Genomic DNA, 23260 nt, shown 5'->3' with positions numbered 1-23260 from the left:
AGCGATCGCTTGTGTAGGTAAAACAAGCATGGAGGGTAGGCCGTTAAGTGAGCCGGGACCCGGTAATGACCAAACGATGAGCGAGGTAAGGTTGGATTAAGGCTTCGTTTGGGACGGCATTCTTTCTGCTTCTTAAAGCAGCTTCTTAAAAAACTGCTTTAAGAAGCAGTAAGAAAACCGTCCCAAACAAAGCCTAAGAGTCCGTGCCGAAAGAAATCCTACTAATGCACGGCATGCCAATAAGACATAATCAAGTCTTATATTGATTCAGATGTAAAAAACAATCATGCATTGGAAGCAATTATTTAACATTGACTGGAATCAGAACCCATTTATGGTGCATGATTTATTTCAGCATTCTATATTAGAAATTTGATTAAGAAATATATAATTATTTAGTATTGCTCATTGAAGAATAAAGAAAAGCAGACCTGAAGATGGTTGGGACTACCCGAAGTTGATTCCAGCATTCTATATTAGAAATTTGATTAAGAAATATATAATTATTTAGTATTGCTCATTGAAGAATAAAGAAAAGCTGACCTGAAGATAGTTGGGACTACCCGAAGTTGATTCCTTGAGCTAGCGGCAGCTCACTTCCATAGTTGATTGTGCTGCGAGATGTTGCTTATCAATTCAGAAAAGCTCAATTGAAAAGTTTAAAGTTCAAATCAATTAGGTGGAGTATTCAGCAAAAGTATAAAGCTTATTAAGCCAATAAAAAGTTGCAAAATGAATCTCAGGTCGAGTAAATTTATGGGAAGTTGTTCAAGTTCCAAACAAAGCTTTTCCTCGTCACTTTTTTTTAACATGTTTTTTTCTTTCCTTTTTTTCCTTTTTTAATATGTTCTTTTATTAGCAAAGACAATCAAAAAGTTGCTATGCAAAATAAAAAAGAATAATGTTTCACTCACCTAAAAAAGCACTTAAAATGATTTTTTTTGGGTTGCCTTTCAAGCCACAACTAATGTCAATATATAGCCTTCATTGTTTGGGCCATGGTAGTCATGGACACCAATCAACAAAACTCCTTTGTAAGTAGGGTTTTCTATTCCACTTCCCTATTTTTGCATGGCCAAGCAATCCAACACTACTTGATCATAGTACTAAAAGTAAAACAATACCTTCACGTAATACATACAGTTCAATCTTTAAGCACAATATATAATAACACTTCTAACAAGTATGCACTAATATGAATCTGTAAAAGATATTATATGCTTACTTTTCATTCATAAGTACTGTTTGATCCATAACGTAAAACGACTCGTGGTTGGACCTATACTTATAAAAACACCATGAAATTGCAAATGAACATAAACATCAAATGAAAAACACTATTTTGAAACTATAAATTATTTTTTTTTCTTGCATTCTTAACTAGTGTTACAAAATTTTTGTATGAAACATCTATGAAAAGAATAATGATTTTATTAAACAAAAGTTCCTATCAATGACAGTTTTACATTAATTCTTAGATTTTAGATTATGCCAAAACAACTAAATACTTTCATATAATACTTTATATTGTATTAAACTATTACTTGATTACGATTTGACTGCATTACTCAATAAGTATACAGGAAAACACAGGATTAAGTATATACAAATCATCTTAAAATACATTTTATGGGCAAAAATAACCCTAGTAAAGGTTAACAATAACAATTTTACGTTCTTCCAATATTTTAGAATCCTTTGCGCTAGACCTGCATAGAATTGGCAACCATCCTGTGATGCCTAGTCAATCGAGGATTCTGTTCCTCATGGAATAATATAAAGCGAGAACCCACATCGCAAGACCTTAAAATATATTGAGAAGCATTCTTAACTGCTACATACCTAATTAATAGAATACTCTCAAGAGTCCAAAGTCTTATAAATTATATGGCTAAATTATTCCTCACAAATAAAGTTTTTCTAAAAATTCCTCAAAACCTTGGGGTATATTATCTATTGTCCAAAATAACACGGATGTATTTGAGCATAGAGCTCTCAAACGTGCTTTATTGGGGTATTCTTCCACTCAAAAATGATATAAATGCCATCACTCTACCAATAAAAATACCTTACATCAAAAGATATCACATTTGATGAGAAGCAATGTTTTTCATCAAACTCATTTGCAGGGTAAGAACTGAGAACACTCAATTGGAAGATAAATTTAATGAAATTTCTATCTTTCATCTCGGCATTCCTACAACAGAAACTTCAACAAATCTAGATATTATACTCCTTTAAGTGTATAAAAGAAGAAATAAGTCTAGTCAAAATCTCCTGCAAGCTCAAGACTTGAAATCATTATTAGGTAATAATGAAACCTATTGATCAATCCCTCACTACACATTCATCTTTGCATCCCATCTTCTATTATACAACCAAAAAAATTTCTACTACCAATAAAGCATTCCTTACAAAGATCAATTCTAATTCCATTACAGCATCACAAACTTTATTTGAGGCACTTAAAACAAGAATTTGAAGGATGTAATGAGATAAAAGATGAATACTTGGAAGACCGTCAAACTACACAGGGAAAAAATAATATAATATCAATGGGTTTTTTATGTAAAAGATAGAGCAGATAGAAGCCTAAAATAGTATAAAGTGAGATAGGTAGCCAAAGGATATACTCATTCTTATAGAATTGACAACCATGAAACTTTTGCTCTTGTAACAAAAATGAATACAATATGCTTCAAATTTTAACTTGCGGCTAATCGTAGATGGTCCATACAATAATATGATATAAAGAATGCCTTTTAAATGGGATAATTGAATAAGCCTATATGGATCCACCACTTGAATTTGATAGTTCTCTCACAAAGAAAAAAATATGTAAATTAAAAAAAGATTGTTGTAACCTAAACAATATTCGAGAGCAATGTTTGATAGATTCACAAAATTCATGAATGAATCTAAATACAACAAAGCCAAGGAAATCATATCCTCTTCATAAAAACTCCACTAATGATAAAATCTTACTTCTCATCATAGATATTAACAACATAATTGTCACATATGATGACAATAGAAAAAAGAAAAGGCCCGAAAAAGGCTTACTAAAGAATTTGGGATCTAAGAGTTGGGCAGACTCAAATACTTTTGGCAAATATTAGTTGTTCAATCATTATAAAGAATATTTCCTTCTCAACAAAAATATATCATATATCTGCTAAAAAACAAAAATAATTGATTGTAAATTCTGTTAAACTCCAACTGAACAAGGAAAAAAATTAGACAAATAAAAAAAAGTAGACATGAGATAATATCAAAAATTAATTAAAAAACTTATCTATCACACACACGTCCAAAAATCATATTTACATTAAGTATCATTAGTTAATTCATGCACAAACCCAAAGAGTCTCACATTCAAGAAGCTAATAGAATCTTCAAATACCTTAAAAAAAAGTCCTAGTAGAAGAATTCTCTAAAAAAAATTCTATATTTTATAAATGGAAGGGTATCCATAACTAGATATTATACATTTTTCAAAGGAAATCACATAACATAGAGAAGCAAGAACCAACCTATTGTTTCAAGATCTAGCATTGAATCTATAGTTATAGCAATTTCCCAATGAATCTGGGAGCTTATGTGGATCAAATCATTTTAAAATTTTTAAAAATCAAATGGGAAGGGCCAATAAAGATATGCTATGACAATAACTATGCAGTTAGCATTGCTTATTATCCAATATAATATGCCGTACCTAGCATGTGAAGGTGGATAGAAATTTCATAAAAAAGAAACTAGAAAGTTAGTTGATCTACACTTCATATGTGCCTACATGAAATCAACTTGCAAACATTCTCACTAAAGAACTCTACAATCACATTCAAAAATATTATAAACAAACTTTGAATGACTGATTTATACCACTCAATGTGATGGAGAGTGTTAAAGAATCATGGTACCCACAACCAATCCTAGTTGAAATCCTTGAGCACATGGATTAAGAGTTCTAATTGTTAGATCAATCCTCTTATGATTCCTTAGATTGCAATCTATGTGCTTCCTCTTCATATTCTAGCCACCAGCCCCTCTTAAGGGCTTTTATTCCTTTTTCTTTGTAAACAACTTTAATTTATCTCCATTTAAGTCTTTTAGAGGCATCTATAAATACCTCCACATTTTATATAGAAACAAACAATAAAATTCAAAGCTTTTTTTTTATTTTCTACATTTCTACAATTTATAATAGAACCAATATGTCATTAGGTAGATCCTTTCTCGAATTTTTTATTTTCATCTAAGCAAATAAAAAAGTAATTAAAATTAAGAGTTTAAAAGCTACAAATATGTGCATTCTGTGATTTTGTGCGCATCAAATAAAATATATATAACAAAATTGTAAACCCTAAAATGTCCCGCATCAAGTTAATATCATGTCAAAAATACCAATAGCAAAGCTTCAGTAAAACATTAGCAAAGATCCCATCAGATCTAATGCTAAACCGAATTCAAGATCTTCTTTTCTAATATAGTTAACATTACATCAGCTGGCAACTCACCAAGTAGAGCGTCGCATGTATTGCTTCCATGAGTCGCTTCCTGCTTCTCGACCACCACCAGTGGCCTTTTCACCGCCAAAAGCGCCACCAATTTCAGCGCCATTTGTTGGGATGTTAACATTTACAATGCCACAGTCACTGCCAAGTGGCCTGCACAAGTTCAAGAGAGGATGAAATTTCAGAAACTTGAAGGACTGTAATAATAGAGCTTAAAGATATCAAATAAACTAATGAAAATGTTCGCCAAGCAAAATGAAATTTAATATATCTTGCTTGCATATTCTAACACAGGGACCAACATGTAAAAATGCCCAGTTTTTATTAGAATTCTCAGTTCTATAAGCATTGTCAATAACCACATTGTATTGAATATGGAAGCAACAAAGATCCAGTCCACTTTGACTACCAATATACAACAGTGTGTATAGATCTTGATAGCTAAACAAGCTTTGATTACAATATGTTGCAGAGGAAAAGAAATCTCAAATCAATTGTTAAAGTTCCAAGCTTACCCAATCCATTTGAAGATGACCTCTGGCCTCCGAGTGAATATGGAGCTACTTAGACCTTGAGGCACTGAGTTATTTATTTCTATCGCATCTTTCAATGTCTGAAGAAGTACACCGTACGAGCTCAGATATTGCAGGGTCATGAAGTCGTAAATGATAGGAATAACACATAGAAGGGTAGCCAATAGAAAATAATGGGCCTATGATGAGGCGGAGGCAAAAAGGGGCACATTACCTTGAATTTCATGGCATAAAGGACAGGACCAAATAACTCTTCCTTGACAACTTCTGCGTCAGAAGATATCTCAACTATTGTAGGTTGCACAAAGTTTCCTTTAGATTCTATGGCATATCCTCCAGTAAGTACTTTTCCTCCCTGAATGAATTATGATAAACAATAAGAAAAATATTGAATAATGCTCAAAAATATGCAAAGAATGTTTGCAAAAGCTTCCATTTTTCCCTCCAAGATTGATGATATCAAACTTTATCATAAAATAATTTACATGAACCAGTGTGCGCAAAATTCTCAGACATTCAAAGAAGATTAAATTTGTATAGACATTTAGAAAATGGAGGCGCTAAATTAACAACTACTTTTATTACTGGTATGCCAGGTTTTTGAAAAGCGGGCCCATACCAATAAACTTCTGTTTCAATACAGCAATCGTAGTATGCCGTTTAGTTTTAGCTTTGACATTGTTCGAAACATATTTAAACTATTTAGAATACATGAAGTAATTTTTAGAAAACCTACCAATATAATATAATAATGGCAATATGCTTTCAGTCTTAGAAAAAAATCAACCTTTTAATCATGATAAATAGAAAATTACATCTTGTGATGAAAGAAAGCGCCTTCTCGCATTACCTTATTCATCAATCCTACTCCAAACAAACTCACCTCCTGCATTCTCAGTGCATGAACAATAATGATGGGTTACCATGAACAGGGAATTTAATGCAACGCCTGTCACCTGCAAAGAACACAAGCACAAAGAAAACAGAACAACCCAAGTTCTGTAACCGAGAACTATAATATTTCTATCGATATGTAAAAACTGTATACAACTATTAGCTGTGAGGTATATGTATTCCTTCTCCTTTCATCCTATTATATCTGGTTCCATCTTCTAAAAAGTCTACTAAATCAGTAAATAACCAAAAGTAGAAAACTGCAAGTAAAAAGATAAAATGGGGTAGTGGACACCGTATGAGGTTGTTATTGAGGTGTCCTGTTCGTTAGCTCAAGCGAGCTAACGTGTTCCGCCGCATCAGTCCTCCCCGGCTTCAGAAGAGCTCGACTCCGACGAGCTGAGTGCGATCTCGCCATCGTCTGCGGGTTTGTACTCCCAAATGTCGGAGACATTAAAAGTCGAAGAAGTGTTGCAATCCGCAGGTAAGGCAACGGTGTAGGCGCTGTCGTTGATTTTAGTGACAATAGGCACAGGGCCGACTTTGCGGCGTGCCAACTTACTGTACGTCCCCGGTGGAAACCGCTCCCGGCGAAGTCTGACCATAACTAGATCTCCCACTTTGAATGTCTTATGTCGGCGTTGATCGTCTGCAGCCTCTTTGTAAAGCTGGTTGGATTTAATGATTTGTTGACGAACCTCCGCTAGCATCTCTGAGTACTTATCTGTGAAGTTTGTAGCAGCAGACGATTTGCATTTTGGCAACACAGTAATGTCCAAAGCAATGTTAGGTTGTTTAGTGTATACAATACTGAAAGGTGATTTACCTGTTGACCGGTTTGTCAAGTACTAGACATCGCAACATATTTCCCAAGGTTCGGTTGACGACCTCGGTCTGTCCGTCGGATTGCGGGTGGTACGCAGAGCTGAGTCGGAGGTCTGTTCCCAGTCGTTTCCATAGTTCTCTCCAAAAATGGCTTATAAATTTGACATCACGGTCGGATGTAAGGCTTCGAGGGAGGCCGTTTAAATGAACAATTTCGTTAAAAAAAAAAAAGTGTTGCAATGTTCAAGGCATTAGAAGTTTTCTTACATGAAATAAAATGGACCATTTTTTAAAATCTATCGACGACCACCATGATGGAGTCGTTGCCTCTTCTGGTGCGTGGCAAGCCCAAAACGAAGTCTAAACTAGATCTTCCCAAATTGAATCCGGCACCGGCAACGGCATGTAAAGACCTATATTCTGCGCGCCTCCCTTATAGGTTTGACATATCGGACAACTGTCAACCATATGGAATACATCTCTCCTCAATCTGAGCCAAAAGAAACGAGTTTGTAATTGCCGAAGTGTGTTTTCTCTTCCCAAGTGTGCAGCTAGACCGCCACCGTGAGCTTCACGGATTAGTTGGAGTCTCCAGGAGGAAACAGGAATACATAGGAGATTCTTTTTGAACAAGTATCCATGCCTTATCATGTAATCTGAGCCGTCATTTTCTTCCTGACATTGCTTCCATATACCACCAAAATCGGGATCTTCCACATACAAGTCTTTAAGACATTCGAGTCCTGTGATCTCCGTTTGGAGCTTTGCAAGGAGAATTCGTTTCCGGCTAAGAGCATCTACGACTTTGTTGTCGGACCCCGGTTTGTGCTTAATTGTGAATGAAAATCTTTGTAAGAGCATCACCAATCGCGCATGCATACGGTTTACCATGCGCTGGCTATTAATATACTGCAACGCTTTATGCATAAAATGAAATCTTGATGTAACAAATATTGCATAAAATTCTTGCTTGTAAGCTGACCACTTTTGTCGAGCCGGACACAATTTCTCGCTAAAAAAGGCAATGGGTTTACCTTCTTGTGATAGAACCGCACCTACACCAAGAGAGGAGGCGTCTGTGTCCACAATAAATAATTTGTCAAAGTTCGGAAGGGCAAGCACTGGGGCCGAACTAATATCCTTTTTAACAGCTTCAAAGCTGGACTGTTGCTCTTCTCCCCACTGGAATTCCTTGGACTTTAAGCATTCAGTGACGGGCGCCATTAGCAAGCTGAAATTCTTGATAAACTTGCGGTAAAAATTAGCAAGGCCATGGAAGCTACGAACTTCAAAAAAAGTAGTTGGTGTCGGCCAGTCCAGGATTGCAGTTACCTTTGTGGAATCCATCTGAACACCTTCCTTCGATATCGTGAAGCCGAGCAAAGAAACCTTTTGAGCAGCAAACTCACATTTGGGTAGGTTGATAAATAACTTCTGTTGTTTTAAAATTTCAAAAAGGCTGTGTAAATGACTTAAATGCTGTTCCCAATCAGTGATATATACTAGAATGTCATCAAAATACACAACACAAAATTTTCCCATGTACTGTTTAAAGATTTCTGACATCATTCTCATGAATGTCGAGGGGGCATTGCACAGCCCGAACGGCATGACCCTCCACTCGTACAGTCCTTGTGGAGTCTTAAACGCCGTTTTCCATTCATCCCCCGGTCATATCCTGATTTGATGATAGCCGCTGCGTAGGTCAATTTTTGAGAAAATAGATGAACCCGTGAGTTGATCCAGTAATTCTTCAACACGTGGTACGGGAAATCTGTACTTGACCGTTATCTTGTTGATGGCCCGGATGTCGATACACATCCTCCAACTTCCCCCTTTCTTTGGAACTAAGAGTGCCGGCACCGCACAAGGGCTTCTGCTTGTCTGAATCAATTGTTTTTCAATTAGTTCCTCCACTAAGCCCTGAAGAATGCTCTGTTCTTTCGGATTAAGCCTGTAATGTGGGAGATTGGGAAGAGATGCGCCAGGGAGGAAATCAATCTGATGCTGTATGCGACGGAGAGGCGATAACCCCGCTGGTAAATCTGCAGGTGCAATAACTTCATACTGCTGTAGTAAGCATTGAATATCTGCGGGGATTTCCTTCTGTTGGGTTGCAGTGTTTGGCTCGGTTACTAGTAAAGCATACAACGGAGCTGGTTCCCGCCAGCAGTGAAGCAAAGTAGCCCCGTTCACTATATGCAAGGCCGCCTGTTTTGCTGGTTCAGAGTGTGTAGCTTTGAATTCTGGAGAGTTGGGAAGAAGTCGGAGTCGTTTACCTTTCCACTCGAAGGCATATACATTTGCTCTGCAATCGTAAGTAGCCCCGACATCAAACTGCCACGGCCTCCCTAAAATGAGATGACAAACGTCCATCTCGACGACGTCGCACAGCACCTCGCATACATATTTTTTTCCAATGGAAAATGTCACTCAGCAAGATTCCGTGACACTTATTTCCATACCCTTCTTTACCCAACTTATCTTATAAGGATTAGGATTCTTGGAGGTCTTCAACTGCAGATTTTGTACCACGGCTCTAGATATTACATTTTATGTACATCCGCTGTCAATTAATAGATCACAGACCTTGCCATTTATAGTGCATCGGGTTCGAAATATAGCATGGCGTTGGGAGTTACTGGGCTGTCGGGGAGCTAGCAACAGCTTTTCTAGGATACAGACCAATGGCTCACCATCATCGGCTAAGACATCTTCCGTGCCCATTTTTATTTCTTCGTCTGCTTCAGCAGGGTCTCCCTCTTCTTCGCCTTCGGCCAGTTGAATCTGTCGCCGTTGAGGACATTCATTGGATTTATGCCCCGGTTGGAAACAGCGAAAACACTTGAACGTGGCAGGCTTGGAATATGGATTCCCCTTAGTAGTTGGCCGATTCTTCCAAGGTTGTTTGGGTTCAGAATTGACATTGGGCATGGGAGTTGAAGGTGTTGTAATGGAGGTAGCGTTTGGTGGCGCATTTAAGGTGGCCGAGTTAGCCTTGTTGTTGCTGTACAGCATGTAATGTGGTTCTTTCCAATGACGCCGATTTGTGACATTCTTTGGTTGTCTATTTTGCTGCATTTCCGCCTTCAAGGCGAAATTGACTGCTTGGGACATAGAACAAACAGAGTTTAACTCCAGCCTATCTTGAATGCTATCTTTCAAGCCGCCAATGTACCGGACTACTAACTGATTGGCTGATTCGTTGAGATTACATCTAGCGCTTAATCTGCTGAACTCCTCCGTGTACTCGTTCACAAATCTCGCTCCTTGTACACAATGTTGGTACCGCATGTAAAGAATTTGCTCATAATCCGTGGGTAGGAATTGTGCCCTTAGGAGTTGCTTCATTCGATTCCAATTCCGTACTCGGCCCTTGCCTTCTCGTTGCCTCATTTGTAAGACTTGCGTCCACCACGCACTAGCACCTCCTTTCAATCGACACGCCACATACTTGACTTGTCGATCTGGTTCAATCTCCAAATATTCAAAGAAGTTTTCAACAGCTTTTTCTCAATCCAAGTAATCTTCAATATGTAAATGGCCATCAAAAAATGGGATATCTAACTTAACTTTAAATTCTCCCGGGTGATAGACGGCTGGTCCAGTTCTGCGATACCGAGGATTCTCTTGTGGGATTTTGACTTCACCATCTTCTTCACCGGATTCTTCTTCACCGGCTCTCCGATACTCCTGCAGCTCATCATCTGAATCAGAGATTTCCTGGGAAAATAATGGGTTTCGTCGTCCGATGCGGAAATCCTGCGGGCTCTTTCCACCCTTTGTTCTCGGGCTTCTAATCTCTTCGTCTCTCCGCAAGTGCCACTCCATTTGTATCCTTCTTCTCAAAGTGCAGCAACTTTAGGGTGTCTGTCGTGTCGATTGTAAGTCGTCGTTGTAATTTTTATTTTTATTTGAAATATAAGAGTTTGTTCTTCCCTTTCTTCGTTCTTTTCTCATTTTAGTCGATAGAAGTCCGTCGTGTCTATTGTGGGCGAAGGGTATAGGCTCCCTGTATCTTTTGCCCGCATCAACGTCTGCTGCGAGATCGTCCAGACGGCGATTCATATTCGACTGGTTTGCCCAGAGTGTGTCCAGGCTTGGTACTTCGTCGGTGACTAGTTGCTTGCCGCGATCTGCCATCTCCTCCGAGCACTGGCTCTGATACCAGATAATGCAACGCCTGTCACCTGCAAAGAACACAAGCACAAAGAAAACAGAACAACCCAAGTTATGTAACCGAGAACTATAATATTTCTATCGATATGTAAAAACTGTATACAACTATTAGCTGTGAGGTATATGTATTCCTTCTCCTTTCATCCTACTATATCTGCTTCCATCTTCTAAAAAGTCTACTAAAGCAGTAAATAACCAAAAGTATAAAACTGCAAGTAAAAAGATAAAATGGGGTAGTGGACACCGTATGAGGTTGTTATTGAGGTGTCCTGTTCATTAGCTCAAGCGAGCTAACGTGTTCCGCCACATCAGAATTGCGTGCACATTTCTCTTCCCATCCTTTCCTCCCAGCAACAGCTAACAGATTCTCTTAATTCTAACGGCTAACACAAACTACAAGCAATTCGCAATAGTAAAGATTAGCAATGTGCTAAGCACCACCATTAATCGACTCCCTCAAACATTTAAGGCAGATCAAGGAGATCTCTCTCATAACTGAGAATTCTAAGTTTCTTTCTTCTCTCCCACTCTAGCAGTCACTCCTAATATGGCAGTTCTCGTTCCGATTAGCCTGAGTTAAGGAAACTACTTGCAAATATTTGGCTACAATTAACAAGAGTAAATGAGAGATTGTGAGACAGGACAGACTGCAATGGATCGGACTCACAGATATTTCAAACCAGTGGACACTGACAATTTGGGAGAAGGAGGGACCTGATGCGGTGCCTTACAGTATAACAGGGGAACGGACTTAACCTTTTGCACATGGCTGGGTGCAGCCACTATTACCAAACCGTTATCTTACTTTTCTTTGTCAGCTTTTTACTTAAATCTTTAGGCATAGTTTATTATCTATTTACCGTTTAACCACAGCTTTTATTACAGGAGTCTGTAGGAGGAAAGAGGGAGAACGAAATATAGAATTCAGAGAACTTTCTCTTTACTGTTCCATTGCCTGTTCTTCCCCTTGGCTAAGGTTGTTTGCAGGTTGTGCGAAGAGAAGACGTCACTACACCATTATTCCAACTTTTGGTCTTCCAATAGTGGCAAAGGCTTCATGCTTGCTACATTATATGAATTTCATTAAGAATCGCCTCATATGGCATTGCTAGAATCCAGAACCTTCTTGATGCATGCACAAAAATTTTCTTAATTTTTTATTCATTATGGACATATGAGCCTTTATTATTCTTTATTTTAGTATAAACCATTAAATTTGTAAGCAATTTTTTAAATAGTAGGTCATTTGTTGGCAATTTATTAGCAATTAATTAGTAAAAAAATTTAACAATTTGCTATTTCTTTCATCTAAAAAATAAGGGAATTTCAAGCAGGATTAGATAGCTTATCACATTCACAAGTTTGTGACGTAAAACCCTTACAAAAAAGCTCAGAGTGAGGCGTGCTCATCTAGTTAGTAATATTTCTTATATAATTGTATCCAACCTTCATCTTTTCCATAATTATTTTTTTGTTTATTCTCTTCATTCAATATCTTCTTGTATCACTTGCCGCACATAAACCTAAATTATGATGATATTAAGAAATCAATGTCGGCATACAAAATCAAAGAAATACAATTCTTTATGAAGAAACTCCAAAAATTCCTGCTCAGCTACATTAAAAAATGATTGAAGTAATTAAACATACCTGAGATTTAATGACTTCGATGCCTTTTATGAAGTTCTCCTTGGAAACAGGAGTATGCAGTGGTCCTAGTAAGGTACCATTATCCAATGGATCCCCTATTTTAACTTGCTGATATACTGCAAGCAGTTGATCCAGAAATTCTTGGTATATGCCTTCATGAAGTAGCTACGTCCAACAAAATGAAAGCAACATAGGAGGAAGTTAACCTCTCAGAGTTAGTAACAGATAGAGGCTCAATATTGCCGGGTCTTACCAGCCTCCTGCAAGTTGTGCAGCGTTGTCCAGCAGTACCAACAGCAGCAAACAGGACTGAGCGGACAGCAAGTTGTATGTCTGCATCATCCATGACAATTATTGCATTGTTCCCACTAAGTTCAAGCAAACATTTTCCAAATCTCTCATTAACTGTCTGCTGAACCATAAGGCCAACCTGTATTTGGAGATTAAATCATATCACCAGAACATATAAAAGACTAACTTTAGGATTATCTAAGAAAATAAACATGAAAAAGTGAAAAAAAAAAAAAAATCATCTAGTCCTACTTCTGGAAAAAATAAGCAATGCCAACTACAGTTTGACAAAATACATAGTTAGTAAGCGGTTAGATTAACAAATAAATAAAGATGATATCTGGTAAAGCGAATGCTATATTCTAGCTTATGCTAACAGGCTATACAATGATTCATACCCTCAAGACACGGAGCTAGAAAGAACCTCGTGTAAGCAATTTAAACATTTAGATGAACTTGATATCATGGCTTGCATATACATACAGACGAATCATGGACAGAAAAATGAAAACAGTCCATCTAAATAGCAAACCTCAGGTAAGTAAAAGAAAATGACAAAATGTACGAGATAGTTGAATCTCCTACGCTAGTTTAAGAAAGAACTAACTTAAAAGGCAGCTAAAGTAAATGATTTCAACATTTGATGTTTATTTATGAAGAAAGAATTTTAATGATTAAATAAATACGTAGTTAACTGTACTTCCAAGAGGATTGAATTACTTCTGAAAAGCATTAAAGCCCGAGGATATTTACATTACATACATTCACTGGGTTCACCAGAAACATTTCAACTAAGGGATGAAAGCCTGCATCAATATATTAAACAAATACTTATGAAAAAAATTTTAAGATAAATGGAAATAAATCCATAGAAGTATGATAACCCACAAATTTTCTCAACAACAACATCATCAAGCCTTTATCTCACTATGTGGGGTCGGCTACAAATTTTCTAAATGCTTGTAAAATAAATAAGCTTCAGCAAAACCAAGACCATTTTGTGGCAATTACCCCAACTTAAATGAGAAACCTAGTTACTGTAAAGTATGACCCAAAAAAGGCCCTGCTTGACTTTTAAATCCTCTTATATAATGCAAAAACTAAAGAATAATAATCTAAAAATCAGTCATTTAAAAAAGGGATGTTACAGGTATATTACCTACTGTTCCAACACCTTGATGCTCCATACAAATCACTTCAAAACCCAGTTGAAAAATACTAAATAGAATAGGTATATATTGTACAGGGTCAGCAAAATGGCAAATCCTACAAAACTTTTCATAAATATAGCTTCAATATTTTTAAAAAAAGGCCGCATAAGATGCCTAATATTCCGGCAACATAAAATATGCAAAATATATAACATTCCAGCCAAGTAAATGAGAACATGTTAAGGCCAATTTTTTAAAAGATGTTGATAGGATACAATAGTAGAAATCAATTTAACTTGGCGGAATTTGAATTTCAGCAAGGTTCAAACCCAGAAATTAAGAAGAATTTTGGTGGAAACACTAGCGAGAGAAGATTTTACTGATAATAGATGAAAGAAAACAGCAAGATACAATGGATCCTCAATTGGAGAGAAGGATCCGGCTCTCTCAAATCTCTAGACGCTACTATAGCCCAAACAAAACCTAAGAATTCTCCAAATTTCAGAAAACACCCAATGAAACCTAACCCTAGGGTAAACAATGTATTTAAAGCATACAAACTACAGTTAATGCCAAAACAACTCTACAAATTTGAATTTTCCTCTTAATCCCCTCTTTAATTTTCTCTTAATTGTTGCCCTTAATTGCTAACTGGACAGCTGGGCCCCACCCCAATTAAACAGGCGGATGCCTTTTCATCAAAATCACAACTTCTTGCATAATTTTTAATTTCAAATATCAAATTTTAATTATAAACTATTAAACTTCATTTAGCTATGATGAAAATTTTATATATATTTAAAATTTAAATTTTAAGTTTTAAATTCATATAACTATAAATTTAAAGAAAAATTAAAAAAAAAAAATTTGCAGGTGAGGGCCGCCGGGCACCACTAAGTCGCCCAAGGATGGGGCGACTTGCTCTAGGCTCCCATGACTGGGGAAACTAGCTCCCATTGTTATTATTTTTTAAATATCCTATTACTAAATATTATAGGTATATATACCCTTTTAAAAAACCAGCCTTCTAACAACATAAAATATGCAAAATATCTAACATTCCAGCAAAGTATATGAGAACATGTTAAGGACTCATTTGGTTTCTTCTAGATATAAATGATATTTTAGAACAATATTATTTCATTTTCACTCAATTTAAATGTGAAAATGAAATCTTCAGTTTGAGAGATTTTCAAGGCATTTGTAGAGTTTAAAATTCATATTTATTTATAACTACATCCACCCAAATTATTAAACTTATTATTTTTCAGAACATGCTTTCTATCTTCAAGCAACCAGATGAGAGTTGATACGAAAATCAATGAATATGAAACTATTGTTTTACTATATGTGCTTGTTTACTATCATAGACAGATGAATGTGTATGTTTTGCAAACATCTTCATATGTGTGTACTACTAAGTATGCGTTATATATATATATATATATATAGTGTGTGTGTGTGTGTATGTGCACACATATGAGCATATATAAAGTGAATGATTGGAATATCATACTGTATCACAAATCATCATATATTATCATTACAATTAGGACACCTTGAACACTCCTACCATCAACTAGAATAAAATTCAAAAATTAACATTATGAAACTCCACCATTAAGCCAAGCAGCAATCACAGCATAGGACATTACACAGCATACCAAATCAGTATTCGCAACATAAAAACTTATTTTCATCTATGATCTCAATGAGCTCCCAGCATGGATGTCATACCTTCGAACTTCCAGTAAATGATACAAGAGGTAATCGTATGTCGCGAGCTATTGCTTGACCAATTTCAGCACCTCCACAAAATGCTGTGAAAATAGCACCTGGTAAATTGTTCTTCTCCAAAACTCCAGCAATTAGTTCAGTCATTGCAATAGTGATTAGTGGGGTTGTTGGTGCACCTTTCCTGTAATGATAGAGCCATGAAGTTAAAAATTATTGAGCATTACATTACAAAAAAATAAACTTAGATGTGTGAATTTTATAGATCGTGGGAGAGTTATTGGTATTGATCTACGTAGCCATCCAATTTCTGACATAACAAAATATCAGCTTCAGTATCTCTGCTGCCCTCCTCAAGAAACAATAATTCAAATATAGAATTTCAACAAAGCATTTTATTTGTTTAGGATCATGATAGGCTGGCCCAGGAGGGGCCGGCTGGACCGGTCCTTGTGTATAGCCAGCGGAACCAGCAAGGAAGAGGGGGGACGGACCACCTTGTGGGCCCCAGTTTGAGTTAAATCTAGTATTGGGAGGGAAATTTTGACTTACAAGGGTGTTTAGGGAATTTGTATCTCTCCTTTAGCTTTGATTAGGGAGTAATGATAGAATTAGGTTTTCATCTTGAATTTGAAGAAAATTTGGAGATATTGTCTTGTGCTTGGGCTCTAGGGTTTGCTAGAGACTTGTGGAGAGTTGTTCTTCCTCTCGAATTGAAGAACATTGTATCTTTTGTTGTTTTCAATCATGTACTAGTGGTATACAAGTTGTTTATTGATTTTTCCTTCAAATTTCTCTCTGTTTTCCTGTGTTGACTGCTGTCCACTGCTGAAAACAGCAGTTTTCTTGCTGTTTTTCCCACCGATTTCGATTTGGTTTGATTGCGAACTCAAGTATTCCTTAGGATTACTTGCGAACTCAAGTATTTCCTATCAGATCATCCTAACATAGCATTATTTGTATACGATCATGGAAAGTGCTGCTCGCATTTACTGGGTGAACACGGCAATATTATGGAAAATAAAACATTAAGCACTAATTAACATAGGAAAAACTATATATAATAAATCATAGGAAGGATCATTCGAGGTAATAGCTCAAATATTTACTATATATGCTCTTTTAGTTCTCGAACCGACTTTTTTCATTCATCAACAAAAGAAACTTTACAGCAAACCTCCCAAAGAATTTAGTGTCAAATAAACTGAAACTTTTCATAAAGTGATTCCAACCATCTATTCACACGGTCTAAGAAATAATAAAGGAGTTAAGAAAATGGCATGACAAGAAACGATACTAACTTTCTATTTTTTTTAAATGCCAGAGGTTTGAAAGTACGTTTAAATAACAAATTCAAGCAAAAAAGGGTAACGTTATTAGATGGGTATGGGAGAGCATCTGCACAAGCAAACAGTAAAAAGCATGAGAAGTCAATGCACTTGCACGTGAATAATTTATGTCTAAAATTTAATGGAAAATAAGATGTCAAATTAATCTATAACATAAATGCCTTACCATACAACGCAGTTTCCACATACCAGCGCAATACAGGCATTCCATCCTGCATCAAAAGGAAAAAGACTTTAACATTAAAAAAAAAAGTTAATGCGTGTACTTAAGAACCAAAAATACATCTCACACATGGAGTTTGAAAACGTAAACATTGAGAAAACACAGAGAATATCTCAAATAAATTATTATAAAATTAAAGTAAGGAATATAAGTATGATGAATAAACTTAAAAAAAGGTTGGTTGAGCTATATATACTTTTTAACCCAAAATTACTCATCATGATACTTAAATTTATTTCAGAAATGATGCTTATGATGATCAATTATGGTCTATATCGTGTAATACTTAACGAGTCTACCGGCAAGCCTAAATCCCATATTAGCATATCTATTACGTCTACATGAAATTTTGATGAAATGGAGATGAAGAGTGCATTGTCCCCCAAAATAACTCATCATTATACTTAAATTTGCTTCAGAATTGATGTTTATGATGGGCTATATCCTGTAATATTTAACGAGTCTAATGGCAAGCCTGAATCCCATATTAGCATACATATTACGTCCAAATGAACTTATAATGAAATGGAGATGAAGTGCAAACTTACCAAGCACAGCACATGGGAAGTTGAACGCGGTAATAACACCCACTACACCTAAGGGATTCCAAATCTGAATTATATGAAGAAAAACATGAACGAAAACCATAAGTTATATCCTGCCATTATTGTAAAATAAAAAGAATCTTCTCTCAAAAGGAAAATATCATCATCACCTCCAACATCATGTGATTTGGACCTGTTAATACGACGGAAAACAATGAAATTTTCAGAGAAATTCATACAACTCTATTGTGATTGTATAATGTAAAATTGAAAAATTAAGAATTGTGATACAAAGAACATGAGAAATTATGGGGATGATCTCACGTTCTGAAGGTATCACCGATCCATTTAGTTGCCGACTCAACCCAACTGCAAAATCACACATATCAATAATTTCCTGCATAAAATGATTACAAAAGAGTTAACATAGTGCTTGTATAGTTGAGAGAAAAATAGACAAGTTCATGGCTTTTGAAATTCCTCTTTTTTTTTTCGGTCTACATCAAAAATTCATTAACACCAATTATAGTTCCACAATCTACAATCCTAAAAAGAGGTCGATGTTTATGCACAAAGAAGTGGTTCTACGACAAGTCACCAAATGCACCAAAAACCTCTTTGTCATCAAAAAGATCACAATTCAGGTTTCCAAGTGAAGTACAAAAACCTATGTTTTTTGGGTATATATCCCATGTGTAGCATCACACATGTCTGCATATTCTATAACCCAAAATAAAAAATGATGACCAGTGGCCAAAAAATTCATTGTCCACGTATTAGTCCACATCACCCAGTAATTCTACAATTTCTAGGAAGTCGGTGGTTAACTAACTGAAGAGGGATGGGGCAAAATGCCTTTTAGAACTTACAAACTATCCTGAGGAAGGTGAAGTGGTGCTAAAAAAATGTGATTTACACCTAGTTGAATCATCCATTATATTGAGTTAGCGCACTATATTCTCACATATTCCTATTGATACTATTAACCAAAATCTTGCGAGAGTATTCATTTGGCTTCCATATAAAGCAAGGGTCAACAAGTCCACCAATCCACGCCTTTAGGGACGAGTAGTGGTGAGGTCCTCTTATATTAATTCTATTAATTTTTATTTGCAACTAAAATCTAACGAGATCCATGCAATAGGGGTATGAATATTAGATTTCACATGACAACCCAACTAGAACCCAACACAAAAAGTTATAGTTTCAAGTCAACCCATATAGAATTTGGGTCGGGGTCATCCTTGTAGGACTCAAAAAAATTAGATCATATTCAGGCCAACTAGAAACACAAACTAAACCAATTGACATGTGAATTTTTCTTTTTTTCAACTACAACAAAACTCATAAAAAGTATTTTTTTAGTTTTTATATACAAAATGAACCATTTTGTAAAGTTCATGTTGTGTTGCTAACACTAATACTACATGACTACTCCTGTCAAGGCAACTCAAGTTTGGCTTAACAAGTCATATTTAAGTTACAATTATCAACTTGCTTAATTAACATTTTATATTCAGGCTGACTTTGTTCATGTTGGTCATTTTCAGGTTGAACCCAAACTTAACCTATAAACCTAAATTGACACTCTTATTATACACACCTTTGGGAGCATGGTAGAAATCCTCCCAAAGGCTCACACATGCCTTTCGTGCCATAGTGGATAGCCTCTCCACATTTTATTATTGTTATATTGTTTTTAACTATCCACTACAATAGATTCCCAAAGTTCGATAGGCACATTTGGGTGGTGATGAGGTTTCGTTCTATCGAACAACTTCATGCACCAACTAGCCAAGCTTTTAATACGGCTGGAGCCTCCTTTTCAATCTTAACATTTTATGCACCACACAATATACAATTTTAGAGTCATGTTGGATTGGCCCAATACTCTTCTAGCACCCTCTTCTCAAGTGAGGCACAAAAAAAATTTCCTAAATTTTTGGTTACTTCCATGATAGAATAAATAGCTATCCCCACGCCATAAAGGCATTACATAAACTATTATGGACAATAAAATTCACTTGAGTCCAACCTTAAGACTCTCAATTGACCTAAGCTTTTGAGGTTTTTCATGCATACTCTTAAATTAAAAGGTCAATCCAAATTTTTAAGGCATGTAAGATATGCTTGAATGCTTAAGTCCAGCCCTAAGTTTCTAAACTATCCTAAACTTTTATGACATTAAAACCATGCCCAATCATTGTAAGGTCGATACAAGCTTTTAAGGTGCATAACTTATGCTTGAATACTTAATTCTAACCCTAAATCTCCGAACCAACCTATGCTTTTGAGGCCTTTTGGTAATGCTTGATCATTATAAGGCTGATCCAAGTGTTTAAAGCATGTTGGTCATGCGTGAATGCCAAGACTCTAAACTTTTTTTTTCAAGACTGTAAACTAATTTGACCTTTTCAGGCATTTCAACTATGCTCAATCTTTTAAGGTTGATCCAAACTTTCAAGACAGATAAATTTTTCTTGCATGATATGGTCGTAAGATTATAAATCGACCTGAGTTTTAAGGACATAAAGCATGCTTGGTCATTATGAGATCAATTCGATATTTTAAGGCATGCAAGCTATACTTGGGCACCTAAGTCTGGCTCAAGCTTTGTGACTTACCGACTTCGCTCATCTAATGTTTCTTTGTGGATCAATTAGGGGGCAAAAGTAAATGCTCTTAACTTAATCACTAAAAAAGATAAATAATTATTTATCAAATTAATCTCAATCAAGTGATATGAAACAAAAATCCAATGGTAATGTATTCAAAAAATTTAAACGTTATAGAGTTAATAAATGAGTCTTTCTTTTATCAAAAAAATAATGATGACTATGTGGTGACTCAATTTAAATAAAAATTTGCATCAATTTAGACCAGGCATCGATGGTCTATTCCAAGTTTCCAACTCTAACCTTGCATGATTCTTCTTTCTCATCGTTCATCATTGGCAACAGCATTGCACCAATCAGGTTAGTGTTTCAGATGAAGAGTATAGAAAATGTTTTAGGATAAGTAAAATTTAGATTAACAACAACTTTGGGAAACACACGAGAAAGAGGTGTTATTAATCTTGAGCGTGCATCATCACCCCTTTAAAACCTTGAACCAAGAATATGAAGTCTTCGAATAAAGGCAATATCTCTTAGTAGTTCTTTCCCTCTACTTTATCTAACACCCAAAAATATACTGCTTCGATTTGCAAAAAATTGGAGTTACGACCCCATATAACTCTTTTCCATTAAGATAACTAAATTGAAGGATAGAGTGACAACTTTGGGAAAAAAAACTACAAAAATATGATGGGATTTCACATAAATGTGAGAAAGTTTGCATACTGATATAATTACTGCAATGCTTTCAGTGATAAGATGATGTACCATTATATTCTTATGCAAGGAAAACTGATGCGAGACTCTTTATTTAGTAGATGCTAGTACATAGTTTGGCATTTATTTGCATTAAGCAGAATGGACAAATATGAGTCACTTTAAAGGAATCTCTTAGAACATATAATAAAAGTATATGCATAAATGGCTGCTTCAAACATTGTAATAACATTTAACTCACCAAAGGTTGGACCTTGGTGCATATTCAATCATAAAGTCCCTAATTTAGGCTTATGATAATATTAAAAAGCAAAAAAGAAAATAGCAAGACAAGACGGTACTACTCATAACATAACATACAGAAATTCTCAATAAATGAGATCACTAAGGGCATGATGATTCTCACTTGAACTTCACCAATCCCTTCAGGTAATATTTTTCCCATCTCAAGTGAGACAAGCCTACCAAGGTGCTGGAGTCTAGCTCTCAATGCATCTCCAATCTGCCTAACAATGTCGCCCCTCTTTGGAGCTGGTAACTGATGAAAACAATAGAGCTGATTAGCAATCAAACCACTAGACTATTCTAATGAATTCAGCATTTGCATTAAGTACATGTAATATATTTTCTTCCAGAAAAGTGCACGATCTTGCAAAAGCCCACACAAAGCTAAAAAGTTTAGCAAGGTGACAAACTCAAAAATGAGTCAAGGATAGAGCTATACAGCGAATTCTCTCTAGTATATCTTAACTGCCATATTGAAGTTCATGCCATACCAAAAAGTGAATAGATCAAAAGGAATAGAAGATTATAAAAATCTGTAATTTAAGTTGTACAATATGGCTGTGAACAAGTAACTAGATACAGATTTATGCCTTCATTATAGTCGCTACATAAAGATTGGTCACTGATGCCTTGTATGATCTCTAATAAGCATGCTAAAAATTGCAGAATGGATAATCAGTGCCAACTTTTCACAGGAGAACCTCAAATAGAACACATATCTGATTTCAAAATGATTTCAAAAAAGCTCACGACTACAAATTAGGGAGTGGTCATTGTGTGAAACGTGAACAATTTTTCGCCAGACCGACCATACCATATGAGAAGCTAACGGTACTTGCCGAGCAATCTTTAGCAATGGTCAGCAACCAATGAGTTCTCGGATGGGATCTCTAAACAGGGAAGCATAAGACCAAACAAAGTTCTCCTATGCATGTGAAAATAAATCGAAATTAACGATATCAATAAATGCATAATTTGGCATTCCAGGAAAAGATCAAACCCACCGCAGAATCTGCTTTATCGAAGCCTACATAAACCTAGGACAAGTATCAGGAGAATTATTCTCATGGCACTAGTAACAATAACAAAACAACACATTTACATTACTTCCAATCCCCAGTCTTTAATAAATGACCAAGAAAACTTGCTACAAAAACCTCCACTAGACAAAAAACCAGCATATCAGGTAGAAATAGAATGGTTCACCCGTGAAAGCAAACAGTGGTACCTGCATCCATATCTTAGAAGCATCAAAACAGGCCTTCATCCCTTCCTCGTAGTCATCCATTGAGGCCTCCATCACTTCGGCAATAACCTAAACAAAGCGTGCAGAGCCAAAACTCGTCAAGAATAATCGAAAATCAAGAGACATCACAAACCCAATCACCAAATACTACACTAATCATGAAATTACAAAACGACGAGAAAGAGCTTCGAGATCACGCCTCGTTATTAGCGGGATTCAACGAGGCGACCAAGGGTCCGCTCCCTCTCCATGAGCCGTTCAGATAGCAGCCGGGATTCCGTGGGCCGAGGCCAATCTCCGAGAGGAACTGGTACTCCTTCCTCAGAAACCCCATCCCTAACACTCTTTCGATGGTGCAAACAATGGCTGGAAGGGGAGGTTGGAGAAATCACAGGACTGCGCGCACTACTGAGGAGGAGAATATTAAAACGTAAGCGTGGAAATGATGAATGGATAGACGACAGTGAATGATTTGGTCGTGAGTCAGGTGGGGCCGGCCTGGTCGCAGC

The 23260-nt window shown here is 36.2% G+C and overlaps 1 protein-coding gene across 1 annotated transcript; it reads right to left on the bottom strand.

Annotated features, from left to right (window-relative positions):
* Window positions 1–509: 509 nt before the first annotated feature.
* Window positions 510–23260, bottom strand: LOC110096635 (aldehyde dehydrogenase family 7 member B4). Its single transcript, XM_020822674.2, has 14 exons — window positions 22951–23260; window positions 22734–22820; window positions 21627–21758; window positions 18213–18285; window positions 18059–18081; window positions 17892–17955; window positions 17287–17332; window positions 15775–15955; window positions 12849–13025; window positions 12596–12760; window positions 5262–5402; window positions 5030–5127; window positions 4518–4667; window positions 510–614 (listed from the first exon to the last, which is right to left on the bottom strand). Exons 1-14 carry the CDS (start codon window positions 23083–23085, stop codon window positions 560–562), a joined length of 1527 nt encoding a protein of 508 aa, XP_020678333.2. The 5' UTR covers window positions 23086–23260; the 3' UTR covers window positions 510–559.

Source organism: Dendrobium catenatum, unplaced genomic scaffold (assembly GCF_001605985.2).
Source record: "Dendrobium catenatum unplaced genomic scaffold, ASM160598v2 fragScaff_scaffold_1066, whole genome shotgun sequence".
NCBI lineage: Eukaryota > Viridiplantae > Streptophyta > Magnoliopsida > Asparagales > Orchidaceae > Dendrobium > Dendrobium catenatum.
Note: the sequence above shows the minus strand (reverse complement) of the source record. Positions and strands in the feature narration are given on the sequence as shown.